This window comes from Aptenodytes patagonicus, chromosome 3 (genome assembly GCF_965638725.1).
Source record: "Aptenodytes patagonicus chromosome 3, bAptPat1.pri.cur, whole genome shotgun sequence".
NCBI classification, from domain to species: domain Eukaryota; kingdom Metazoa; phylum Chordata; class Aves; order Sphenisciformes; family Spheniscidae; genus Aptenodytes; species Aptenodytes patagonicus.
The window spans coordinates 31,393,680-31,407,577 of NC_134951.1; the positions used below are offsets into that span (position 1 = coordinate 31,393,680).

The 13,898-nt window shown below is 36.7% G+C and overlaps 1 protein-coding gene across 6 annotated transcripts in view; it reads left to right on the forward strand.

The window, feature by feature from the left end:
• The window catches only part of PHF3 (PHD finger protein 3), a 53,458-nt gene extending 41,702 nt beyond the window's left edge, over window positions 1–11,756 (forward strand). For all 6 annotated transcript variants that reach the window (XM_076332990.1, XM_076332994.1, XM_076332989.1 and 3 more), the window contains 7 exons: window positions 1,236–1,367; window positions 1,830–1,962; window positions 2,459–2,654; window positions 4,293–4,440; window positions 5,931–6,020; window positions 7,283–7,478; window positions 8,690–11,756. In XM_076332990.1, the coding sequence (XP_076189105.1) occupies window positions 1,236–1,367; window positions 1,830–1,962; window positions 2,459–2,654; window positions 4,293–4,440; window positions 5,931–6,020; window positions 7,283–7,478; window positions 8,690–10,875 (3,081 nt within the window). In that variant the 3' untranslated portion in view covers window positions 10,876–11,756. The remainder of the gene's footprint in view (window positions 1–1,235; window positions 1,368–1,829; window positions 1,963–2,458; window positions 2,655–4,292; window positions 4,441–5,930; window positions 6,021–7,282; window positions 7,479–8,689) is intronic.
• Window positions 11,757–13,898: the final 2,142 nt, after the last annotated feature.

Genomic DNA, 13,898 nt, shown 5'->3' on the forward strand with positions numbered 1-13,898 from the left:
CTGTGTGCTCAGAATGAAAGAATGTTCAGTGATAACTGATTCAGTACAGTGTGATGCTGTTTTAGAGACTGCGATTTGCATTGCGACATTAATTATTCCTGTTTTTTCCTTTTCTTTGCATATTGCGACTAGACCTGTTTATGAATCGTGACAACTTTTTGCTAGTTCGTACGCAAAAACAGTTGTTGAATTACTCTGTTATCTCAAAGTTGTTTTGAGGGCCTAGAGAGGCATGAAAAGTTTGTTTATTCTGTAGCTATCTAAAGCCCATCTTTTGTAGTACATCTTCATTACATTTATTTTTATGAATGTCAATAAAATACTGAAAACAGACCATACAAAACAATATTCCACTGCTGTGAGGAACAGCTTCAAAACAGAAGCGCATACTGCTCAAAAATTACTGAAGGGTCCTAAATATTTCAGAGAAATACTTCAAAATTTTTAGAATTTGAAATGGAATACAACATGTAAAATAACTAGCAATGTATCATTTGACTGTATTTTTTCATTTGGCTATTTAAGCAAGACTTTGAGACTGCTATTTACTAATTTTTTTTGAAGTTTTCCCAATGTGTTCAAAAGTAACTGTAGGTATTTGGCGGACAGATAAAGCAATCATAGAATCCTTGTTTCCTTATGAAACCAGGCTTAAAATACTGGGCACAGCCAACACAAACTGTTTCTGGTTTAAGAAGTAGAAATGTGCTTTAAGCAGCAATTTTAGAAATAATGGTTTATGACTTATTTTTTGTGACAGAGTAAAGCAGCAGCGCTGATCAGAATCAGCACATCCATTACTTTAAGAATACATTTAAATATTTTTATTGAGGTAGAGTGTTAAGTTTATGTGCTCAAAAACAAACTCCTGAAAAAGTTAGAAATCTATATGTATTTATGTCCTACATTGTCCCTATTATTATGGGAAAAGATTTGATGCATTTTTTTCTTTAACTCTTAGAAAATCAGAATTACCTATCTTATTTAGTGTTGAAGGTCTGCTTTATAACTTGTTTAAATACATGCCTGATAAGTACTCACTGCACTGTAGGTGAAGTTAGACCGGCTGCTTGTGCGTTTGCTTTATGAAACTACTTGAAGCTTGGAAAATAAGAATGTATTCTTTTTTTCCTAGAGGGTTTCCTAATTGCAATCCTATTTTCTGTTGTTATATTTGTGGATTTCCAAATTCTATTATATGAAAGTAAATATAAACAACTTCCTGGTTTTTACAGACAATTGAAATGATTGAGAAAGAACAGAGGGAAGTTGAAAGAAGACCTATCACAAAAATTACTCACAAAGGAGAAATAGAAATTGAAAGTGAAACACCAATAAAAGAACAAGAGGAAGTTATGGAAATTCAGGTAGAAAAGAAAACATGGCAACACAGTGCATTTAGTTCATAGATAATATGGTTGTAAAGTGGTTTGTTTATGATTTTTTTTGTTCAGATCTGTAACTATCTGTTAGGTCTGTTTTGAGTTTAATTTTTCTTTTAACCTCATTGACTTTCACTTCCAGGGCTGGTGTTTTTTTTGTTTTTTCCATGTTTTGTCCATGACTGTATGATGAATTCTGGCAATATATTGCCAGAATATATTGGAAAATATTCTAAATCTTATCTAAAATATATTTAGGAATACCAGTTCATTCTTTTAATGCATTTGTAGATTTTGCAATAGCCTTTTAGGCTATACAGCTGAAGGGAGAGTTTTATGTCTGAAGGGAAGAAAATACCATAAAATATTTAAACAATATGAATAGCAATATTAGGAATATTAACAGAGGAAAAAAAGGCTAACTGAAATGTGTTTGACTTTTCTTAGGAACCTAATATAAAAGTATTTGAGAAGTCAGAGGAAGCTGAAAAAGATAAAGAAATAAATGAATCTGCATCTCCAGATACCACAAGTCAACATAAAAATCATCTCTTCGATCTTAACTGCAAAATCTGCATAGGTAATTTTGAAAAACATGTCAACATAAATACATCATGCTTGTATCATGCTTTTCAGACAGAAGTCTCAGTATACCTCAAGAATGTAAATAAATGTGGGGTTTTTTTCCTAGCTTGCTGACAAAGATGTGGAAGCAGTGTTTTACTTCATAATTTACAAAAGAGTATTAAAATGATAGGCTATTGGCGTAAAGTTGTCTTCTATTTAAAAAAAAGAAGACTGCAGAGAAAGAAATCCCTTTAGTGGGTGTACATGCTATTGTTGATTCCTCATTTCTTTATCCTATGCCACTACAGTGGCAATATTTATGCATAGTATTGTATAAATATATACAATGTATAAATTTATACATTATATAAAATGTTATCATTTCTTTATCCTATCCCACTTCAATGGCAATATGTAGTATTTTTGGTGTGTCTTCCATATCTTCAGAGGAAGTCCTCTTTTGTTTCTTTAATAAGAAAATAAAAACCATTGCAATTCATTCTCTGCAGGCCGAATGGCACCACCTACTGATGATCTTTCTGCGAAAAAAGTGAAAGTGTCTGTTGGAGTTGCACGGAAGCAGTCAGACAATGAAGCAGAGAGCATTGCAGACGCACTTTCTTCAACATCAAGTATTTTAGCTTCAGAATTACTGGAAGATGATAAGCAAGACTCATCAAAATCATCATTCACACCTCTCCCAAAGTAATATAAACTATAGAAACAGTATTTTTAAATGAAAGACGTTATTAATCTTGTTAAGCTATTATGACTAAAGTTAATTTTTTTTTAATGGCGTTTCATTAATCCATTTGTGTACTTGAAGTTGTACACCTCTTCTTAGGAATGGGGTTATCTGCTGGAGTAAATGATGCTATGCATTTATATAAATAATACTACATATATTGTTGTGGTTACAAATGTATAATTACCACATTTTCTTTTGGGGAAGAGTAAACTACCTGACGTTTTCTGGTGCAACAAGGCCTAAAAAGGCAGCTGAGTTCATATTTAAAAAGTCAGAATATAGATTTCATATTGTATTTTGCTATTAAGTAACGTGGTATGTACAGTGCTGCAATTGAGTGAGTGTGTGTTTGTATATATGTATATATAAAGCTAGGGAGTTTGAGATTGCTCTAAACAGAGCATTTACACTGATAAATCAGGCTAGTTTCAAATCTCAAAGCAACACTTTTCTAGAAATGACAGTTAACAGCAGCTTCTTTGATGTTTTGCCATATTTGCTGTCAGCTCTCTCTTCATTTTCTTCCGCGCTCTACTCTGCTACCCACTAAAGAGGGAATTGCAATTTGAGGCTGTTTTTTTTTCTGGTTTGAGGAAGGGATTGCTAGAAAAACATTGACTTCCAGTTATTTAGAATTGACCAGAGTTCGTGCTGAAATTCTGCCTTTATCAGGACAGTGGGATCCTTTACCGAGAACAGTGGACTTTGTTGTTTGAATAGCTTGCTGAAGATTCAAAGTAGTCATTTCTAGTGTAGACAGAATGAAACATAGGTTATTGTGTTACTGTAACAGCACATCTGGTACTACTGGGCGGATAGCTTAAAACTGCTAATAGCATGCCTAGAATATTTTGATAACAGCATTTTGGAAAATGTTGAAATGTGGCTGTAACCTTTTCCATGAGGAAACCCCCAGGCTGAGAAACACTCTCCTGTGAAAATTTAAGTCTTTCCGTTTATTCCTTGCAGCTGCTTTGTTGACAAAACTGAGGCTTTTTTTTGAAGGGGGGAAAAATGCTATTTTGTACAGTCGATGATATTGGAATTGGGAGGAGGCGCTCACAGAAGCTGTGGAAGTGATGCATGCGTGAGAAGAGATGAGGAGCCAGCTTGTGGGACAAGGGAAGGGGGATGCAGGTATTCAGGTGGTGGACAGGCAGTGTTGCAACAAAATGTAGGAGCTAGGAAAGCAGGGTGAAGATAGGCCAGCAGGCAGTATGTCGTCTTCTCCTCCCCTCGCTGTGGCAGGGGAAGATCTTACTGGGTCTGCAGCACCTATATGTGTTTGTGTGTACTCTTCAGTAGCATTTAATAACTCTTGGACTAAGTAACTTCTCCATTCTCAAAAGATACAGTAGTGAACTAATGTGCTGCTTATCTGACGGTCCTTCATGTAACATATATCTACTCCACTGGAAGATGAGAAACATGGTTGTCTGCCTATCTCTTTTCATTGACCCTCAAGTATGTTTAACTGAAAAAGAAAATTCTTAATGACACATAATGTCTTTCACAAAGAAAGATTATGATTTACATGATCTTACATTGATATATCATGTTCTAAACAAAGTGGGGTTTTGTTTGTCTTTTTTTAGGTCAGAAACACCTGGTACTGTGGAATGTGAAAGTCTCTTTCTGGCACGCCTGAATTTCATCTGGAAGGGTTTTATCAATATGCCTTCAGTGGCAAAGTTTGTTATTAAGGCTTATCCAGTTTCTGGCTCTTTCGAGTATTTAACGGAGGTACTTATATTTACTGCAAAGAATGAAAAATTCATGTATTAACTTCAGCAACTTGTTTACCTTGCAGGCTAATAGTAGTATAATGATGAAAGGCAGTGAAGCATGATCATTGTACTGAGTAAAGTATTTGTGGGAGGACGTAGGTTAGGGTATATATTTGTAAGTAAAGTATTTTTCAGTTTGTCCTACATGGACCCATGGTTCATCAGTATTCAAGTTCTTTGATATATTTTAATATGTTTTGCTCTCATCTCACTATAAGATGTTTCTTGAGGATGAGCAGCAGTATTTCCAGAGCTGGTTTTATAAAAGTTGAACTGTTTTTTGTTTATTATGGAGAATCTTCTGTAGTATAAAGTAGCAGGGAAAGATAGGACAAAATTTGCTACTGAAATAACCACCTTGGTGGCATCCATTTTCTGAATTAGAGGTGGGAAAATTATAGCTCAGTTTTGAATTCAAAGCGTTAAACAAATAGATACCAATGTTTGGAAGAGAAGTGTCTACTGGTGGTTTCTGTTGACAGTGCAAGAAGTGTTCTCATCTTCTACAACAGAAACCTGTGTAACAGGGTTTCTTTTTTTGCCTATCTGATGGCATTTCTGCTCCTAACCTTCAATTGTAAGACTAAATTGTCCCTAAAAAAAAAAAAAGTTTATGCAGTGTTCTCTTCAGTGTCTGAGAGGCAGGAAAAGGATGCAACTGCTTATAATAGTTGTCTTTGTGTCATAAAATAAAGATCAGAGAGCTCAAAAGGCTCAGTGTTACTTCTCGCCAGTGACACAGGATGCATCAGCTTTCTAATTAAACGGACTTAGGTCTTCTATTAATGTGATTATCTTTAGTTTGCTGTAAATCTTCACTGAAGTGCAGGGCATGCAGTACCCTTTAATACTAAAGGATTTTTTACGAATATGGTGTGCTTTTCAAAACTCTTCTGCTTTATTTCAAAAAACTGTTTTTTCTTAGGTGTTCCTAAATGATTCTGAAAGTCTATTTTTGTTACTTGGATATTATTGAATTCACTATTCACAAGATCAAGTTTATGTCTATACATGCACGTGTGTGTATGTTACGTTTTTCCCTCATGATTAAGATTCTGGAAGTTTATTATATTCCTTCATAGGTGTGGGGCTCTCATAGCAGTTTGATCTTACAGATAACTTGAGTGTTTCTAGAACACGGTACAGTTATGTTTGCAGTTAATGTTACTGAAATAAATAATTTTGGGGAAGGTATAGTGAACAGTATTGAATGATAACTAATTTAGTACAGATCATTAACTTTGCACTGAAAATCCTAATTTAAATATCCAAACCTTAAATGTAAATTAATTTGTTTCTACTGTTGTAACTTCTACTGATATTTTAAAATTATAATTTAAGAACTGTAAGAATGCAGTATGTTTTGAATATATGAAATAGATACTGGATGAAGGATTTACCACAATTTTTACATTGGATTCAGACTTCTGTTGTCCTTTCTCATAGGATTTACCTGATAGTATTCAAGTAGGTGGCAGGATATCTCCTCACACTGTCTGGGAGTATGTAGAAAAAATCAAAGCTTCAGGGACCAAGGTAAGAATTTTAAGTATTGAAGGCTTGCTGTTTAACATATATCCTATTCACCCTAAAGATTTTTTTTTTCCTAGAACATTTGTGAAATACATGACGCTTTAAGGATAGCTGACGGTTATGTTGAATGGGATGGATGGCAGCTGATGGCGTTTTTCTCACTATCTAACCTTAACCTGCCGTTTGCTGTTTGAGAATACTTGTATTCCTTTGAGACAGTAACTCATCGTGAATGTCTGGACACCACTTCACGTGTCTCAGGTGTTACCCTTTTGTTTTGGTACTGTTACAGTATGCAAAACCATCTCAATGGTCCTTTGCTGGACTTGTCCCACTGTGTGCAGGTTGTCCTTGGGCTGGGGAACCCAAAACTAGATAGTGTTCTCCAGATGCTCTCTCACAAGTGCTGGATAGAAGGGAATAATCATTTCCTTTGGCCTGCTGGCTGCTCCAGTTCTGACACCCAGCATGCTGTTGGCCTTCTTGGCACGGACGCGTTGCTGGTTCACATTCAGTTTGTCCACCAGGACCCCCGCGTCCTTTTATGCCAAGCTGCTTTCTAGCCAGTCAGTCCCCTGGCCTGTCCTGGTGCATGGGATTACTCCATCGCAAGGCGCAAGATTTTGCGTTTGCCTTTGCTGACCTTCATGAAGGTCAGCCCATTTTTTTCAGCCTGCTGAGGTCCCTCTGAATGGCAGCCCACACTCTTCAGCATATCGACCACTGCCCCTACTTAGGTGTCATCTCAGTTTTGCAGAGAGTCTCCTGTCCCATCTTCCAGGTCGTTAATTAAGCCATTAAACAGCATCAGCCCCAGCATTGACTCCTGAGCTGGGCTTTGGTCGTAATTCTGGGATCTGAATACTGGTCTTTCCCTAGTATTAATGGATGTCTCTGACACAATAGACTACAAAATAAAGCTTTCTAGTAATGTTAAGGGCGGGGAGGGGAATAATTACTTGGAAGCTGGCATGCTTCCCTAAAACTTGTTATTTAGCTGGCTGATAAAATGTTGGCTTTTCTGTCATGCACTGTAATTAATTTTTTTTATACTAAATGCTTTTTATTTGTTTTCTCCAGTTTTCCTTAATTATTTTTGGCCCTGTTTCTGCTCCTTCTGTCTCCTCTGTTGTTCTCTGCATTCTTGAGGAGGCTTTTTCTCCTCCTCTGAACTGTGCTTTTAAATAAAGAGCAGTCACTAAAACAATTAAAACTTCATAGAAAAATGTATCTGACCATCTTTTTCTCTCTCTTCTTGTAAACAGGAGATCTGTGTAGTTCGCTTTACCCCTGTAACTGAAGAGGATCAGATATCCTATGCGTTGTTGTTTGCCTATTTCAGCAGTAGAAAACGTTATGGTGTGGCAGCCAATAACATGAAGCAAGTGAAAGATTTGTACCTCATCCCTTTAGGTTCCTCAGATAAAGTCCCACATCATCTTGTGCCTTTTGATGGGCCTGGTAAGTACAGCGTGGAATTTGGAACGTTATTATCGTAACGCTACTTAAAGAAGTTTACAACAGAAATATTTAAAAATGTCAGCTATTCTGTTCCAACATGTCACGAGTTTTCCGTAGTATTATATTACCTTCCTTGAAAAGACATTGATTTCCCATTGTAAGGTTATTCTGATACTTTAAAGTATTGTTGTCAAAAAAATTAGTGTGTGTAACTTTGTTTTATGTTTACTACATTCTTCTAACCCAGGTGGCTTTGTAGGTCACAATCTCGATAAATTCAGTGATGCAAGTGAACTATGATAGTAGTCATACTGAGATTGAAATTGATACTGTAACTTTAAAATAGTATTTTTTATTATTTGAAATGTACTAATTCCTTTTTTCTCAAGTGTTCCAAACTTACTTTAAAAAAAAAAAAAAAAAAAAAGACAGGCATGGAAAGTTTAAAAACCAGTCAGGCGAGGGAGAAAAGATCCAGAAATGTCTCTCAGTAGTTCTGCTTACACCTGAGTTATTTTGTATCAATTTATTTTGGTTTTAAAAAATTTGTGGATGATTTCTTCTTTTGAGATAGGCAGGGCCGAAACAAAGAGAGGATGAGCTACAACTCATAATTTTTTTTTTTTTTTTTTTTTTTTTTTTTTAAGAACCTAAATTATACAAAACAAAATACATAGTGAAGAGATAGCTAATAGCATACCTTGAAACACAGTGCCTTCCTGGAATGAGGGAAGTGTTTTGGAAAGTCACTTTTGGTAAATCTTTGAAGAAGTATGTCTAACACAAATTGATTTAGGCGGCTTTGTGGTTGCAAGTGTGCTATTTACTTTTTTTTTTCCTCTTGTGCTTTGCTACCACTGTTACCAGACTGTAGCTGTGTTAGACTAACATGATGTTTAACTTCTGTGGTTTTTCTTATGTGACTAGGTGTCCTATATAACTGTCTTGTATTCTGTATTTGGAAGTTATAGTGGGCGATGTAGTACCTAAAGCAATTTTAATTTGTGATGTTTGAAGTCATAATTTTTATGTTGGAAATACATGTTTTGATTATTTTAAGTATTTTGTTTACGTTTAATGATAGAAATTTCAAATGTCATAAAATGAATACTTTCTATAATATGTAAGAGTATGGGGGGTTATTTTTGTTAAAATGATTGCCTTAACCAAAACATAAGGAGATGATAAATTGCTGTTACAATTTTGTACAGGGATTGAAATACATCGACCAAATCTATTACTGGGATTGATAATTCGCCAGAAAATGAAGAGGCAGATTACTGCTGTTGCAAGTGTTACTAGTAGTTTTGTGGATGAAGCTTCTGAAAGTACCTTGAGTAACTTGCCACCAGAGAAGAAAAGCAAGCCAAACAAACCTGAAGTCTCTCATCATGAGTTGGCACTAGAAGAAGAAGAGGAAAATGATTTTTTTAATTCCTTCACAACTGTGCTACACAAGCAGAGAAATAAACCTCAGCAATCTAACATAGAAGATGTTCCAGCAGTTATTGAACCGTTGGTGGAAAGTACCAAACATGAACCACCGAAGCCTCTCAGATTTCTTCCTGGAGTCCTGGTTGGATGGGAAAATCAGCCTTCTACTCTGGAGCTAGCAAATAAACCGTTGCCAGTGGATGATATTCTCCAAAGCCTGTTGGGTACGACAGGGCAGGTATATGAACACAGCAAGTCAGAAGCGAGTCCCAGTGAAGACATACCATTATTAAATGAACAAGCAACCTTAAAAGAAGAAAACATGGATGTTGCTGAGGTAACTACTGAAGTTAGTGAAGCGAAGACTGGTTTGGATGATCTACAAGAATCCGCTAATGCTGCTGTAACTGTGGATGCAGCAGCTGTAGGGACCTCAAGTTCTGCAAGAAGTGCTGGATCTTTGATAGGGCTGAGTCTTAAGGGAAAACCTCCAGATGTCTCCACAGAAGCATTTTTAGCAAATTTATCTGCTCAGTCACAGAATAAAGAAACTGAAGAAAGTAAAGAAAATGACCCAAAGCGGCAGTTACCCGACAAGGATAATGTTGCACAGGAAGTTAGAAGGACCACAAATTCGAGCTTTTCTTCTTCCTCATCAAATGCAGGGAAAAAAACCAATGAGAACAGCGTTAATGTAGGCTCTGCCGAAGGTACCACTGCTAATACCTCTAAATCACCACCATTTATTAATCTTAAAAGAGACCCGCGACAGGCAGCTGGACGAAGCCAGCAGACTAATGCTTCGGAAAACAAGGAAGGAGACGTTAGCAGAAATGAAGACCGACAGAATGCTTCAGGAAATGATCAAATGGAACCGGAGAATAAACAGTCTTCTGGAGAAGTGGGCTTAAACCTGTATCAAAGTGATGCGCAAGCCAATGAGACGCAGTACAGTTCAACTGCAGCAAAAGCAGATAATGCAGGTGCATCACAAGTGGAAGATACCAAACACTCACAGGAAGATGCACTGATGCAAAACATTGAAACAGTGAACTCATTTAGAAGAGGACCAGCACCAACTTCATCTCATTTTGAAACCGAAAACTCTTCTCGTTCTGAATTTATTTCCAAAGTCCCAAGCCCTATTACAAGTGGCAGCTTCTCATCTGTTAGACCTCCACAGCAGAATTTTCAGCATCCTAAATCTAATCCACCTGGATTTCAGTTTCAGGCTCCTGCACCTCATAACTTCCCTCCACAAAACAACCCTATGTTTGGATTTCCTCCTCATTTACCACCTCCGCTTCTTCCTCCTCCAGGCTTTGGCTTTCCTCAAAATCCAATGATGCCATGGCCACCAGTAGCTCATTTATCAGGTCAGCCACCACACTATGCCGGACCCATTGCACAAGGGCTACCAGTGGCTCACAAACAATCAAGATTTTTGGGGCCAGAAAATTTTTTTCAGAGTAAAGACAGTAGGAGACCAGAAAGACGCCACAGCGATCCTTGGGGCAGACAAGAACAGCATTTGGAGAGAGGGTTCAGTAGAGGAAAAAATGATCAACATAGACAAAGATTTTACAGTGAATCCCATCACCAAAAGAAAGACAGACATGAAAAAGAGTGGAACAATGAAAAATACTGGGAGCAGCAAGATTCTGAAAGAAATAGACGCCGAGACAGAAACCAGGAAAAAGACAGAGAGAGGAAGAGTAGAGAGGAAGGACAGAGAGACAAAGAAAGATTGCGATCTCCACACAGTGATAAGGCTGCTGATGGAAAAAGCCCCAGAGAGACTAGAAATCTGGAAAAAAAGACAGAGAAGCCTAAAAGTGAAGAACAGGCTCATGAAAAAGATAAGGAGAGGGAGAAAGGCAAAGAGAAGCATAGAGAACGAGAAAGTGAAAAGAACAGAGAGAGACATAGGGACCACAGTGACAGAACTAAAAGCAAAAGGTAAAAAGATGCAGGCAGCCTTTTAAAATCCTATTTAAATAAACTGTTAGAGTAATGTCGTAAAACTTTGTATAAAAAGAAGAAAAAAAAGCCTGCTAGGATTGTGCCATCTTTTTTATTCAGTGTTGGTGTTTTGCAGAAACAAGTCTGTGTTTTGGTACCACTCGATGTACCAATACTCATCCTTTTTTTCATTATACCAACTATCGCTAGAAGTAGGAGTTTAATATTTTTAAAAGTTTTACATTGCTGTATATTCAAAATTTTAAAGATTTCTTTTATTAATATGCAATAAAGGCTTAGAAATTTTCTTAGCTGATGAAGTTGGCTTTTAGTCAAGTCCGCAATATAGTTGCTGCCTTTGGTAATTTGTGCTCTCTTCTGTTTTAAGATGCTCTGGTAATTTTAAAGATGAATTTCATACAATAACCTTCTTTTTAAATTGCACTGTTTTTAAAGACTGTAGCAAAGCCTCAGAATCCACACACATTACAACAAAATGTAATATGCTCAGTGGTGTGAAGAGTTGTTTTTGTTTTTTTTAAATTATTCAGTAGTACAATAAAATAATTCAAGTGTATTTCATTAGTTTTTCAAGTATTTCCTAAGCATCTGAAGCAGTTTGTGACCAGAAATTGGAAGGCTGAGCTGCTCGAATGTTATTGCTTTAAACTGCACTTGTTTTAATAAGAAAGCATTTTTAACCTAAATTCTTGAAAATATGATTTGTAGTAGTAAATTCATTTCTCCCACCATTTTCCATGCTTTAAAAACTTGAATACCTAAGCTTGTACATTACTTTGTGTTTTGCTATCCTTTTTACTGTAAAATGTAAATATTTTAAGGGATATTTTGATTCTAAAATGATAAAACTTTCTCACATACTGTGTGTGTTTGATTTCATAGGTGTGAAACTGTAGGGTAAATGAACATCGCAGGCTGAGTTACAGAACGCCACATTCATTGTACACTTCATGGCTTGGTCGTTTTGAGTTTCAGGGGGCGAAGAGGGGGGAGAAGGGCAGAAGGGTGTTTGTACCATTGGCACTTCTCGTAAATTGATACTTTGTAGTGGCTACCATCCACTGATGCAAAACAAAAAGCCAAAAAAAAAAAGGCAAACCTGAAAACAAACTAAAATCTCCTGCTCTTATACTTCTTAAAATACACTGGTCACTTTGTTGAGTCTGTCAGAAACAACAAAAATATTCCATTATATAAAGAAAAACTGTTTTTCAGCATTTTGTTTTTCACTTTGAGTACATGACCTTATGTACTGATGTAGCATTTTGCACTTTGCTGTAGAAAAGCCTCTTCTTTCCAGAAAGGTCTTTCCAGTTTAACAACACACTAATTTTTAGTTTTTAATTAGGAATATATTTCAAGGTAAAATGTCATTTGGATACCTTGCAGGTAGCTTCATGGTCAAATTGACTAAAATTAAAAATCTTGCACCGAACAAAGGGGGTGTTAGGCTTTTATTAAGTAATGTTTCTTAGATTCATAGTTGAGAAGATTCATAAAGAAAAAATCCTCAGTTTGTTAGTCACTAGAAGCAATATTTAAACTTTTTAATTTTTATAGCATGATAACATGATGTGATTAAATTAGTCTTTTCCAAATTAATTCCATGATCTGTATAGCAGTAGTGCCATTGAATATATCTGGTGGTATTATGCACGTGTTGCGTTGTTTAAATATTTACATCAGGGTTCTTTAGAGACAGAAGTGCACCAAAGCATTGTTCTGGTGTTTGGAGTAAGTTTTATGTCAGCAGCTCTGCTTGTGAAGGTTTTCTTTTGACCTGTTCAAAAGTGGTCTACTCCTGGTGCCCTGGCGATCCGTCTCTCACATCCATTTGTGCTCTAAAAATAAACTGGGAGCAATGAAAATTACAACTGTCTTTACAGAAGGGACGAGAATGCTTTCTGCCAGAACTACCAGAAATAATTTGTTTGGAAAGAATATGTAAACATTTTCCAAGTTTGCCAAGTGCTTTACTACCTGCCTCTTGTATGTAGAACCCGAAGAGAGCCACAGTAAAACAGCTCTTGAGGGAGAGTTTTATTAAGAGTTTATATTAACAAGCAGCGACAGTTTCCAGGATTTGGTCCTAGAATCTGAGTTAGTGTAATGGGAATAAATCCTGCTACTACAGGAATAAAGGATGTTGTCTTCTCCATTGCCTTCAGTCACTCTCCTTCCAACACTCGTGGTAGCTGGGAGTGCTCCGATTACTTGTTACTTGTTTTACACTGAATCGCTGCTCAGGCCACAACAAGCAGTGTGCACTGATGAGGAACTGGCAGTACGCCAGGAGCCCCAGGGAGAACAGGATAAACCCTGAATATGCTCCCTTCCCCAGCATCACATGGCTGTAAAAGGCCGCCCTAAGACAAACTGGAAGAGGAGAAGAATCTGGAGCCAGCTCAAATGCCGAGTGGGCTTCATGAGCTGCCTGTTGGGAAGAGGGGAAGAAGCTCCATTGCATCAGGCTGATCGCTTGAGGGCACAGAGCAGCTGAAGAAGATAGAAAGAACCTCACAAAGATGTTTGCAGATCCTTATTAAAACATCTCGGGGTAGTTCCATCACCCCCTCACCTTAGTTATCTTCAAGTCATCTGTAACTGACTTGGCAGTGCATTCATTGCTACGTAATAATTATGGTCATGTGGCAAATAACACGTGTCACCTAGTTTTACTGTGCTTGTTGTCTCTGCTCCATAACTGCTTTATGGAAAGACAAAAAAAAAAAATCTGAAATAGTTACTTGTTTCTGATGGGTACCCAGTGAAGGCTTGTATTCGGAGAATTTCCATGCAAGGAGGTGATGGTTTACTATGTACTTTTGAGCAATAGTAAAGGAAAAAAGGAAAAGATAGGCATCGATCACTATTTTTTTATTTAAGTATTTTACTTATACAGTAAGCCATCAGTCAAATGAAAAATGTAGATACCATCATAAATCATTTGTTTAAGCACATTAAAATGTAACTTGATTTATTTTGTTTTTATTGCTCACTAAA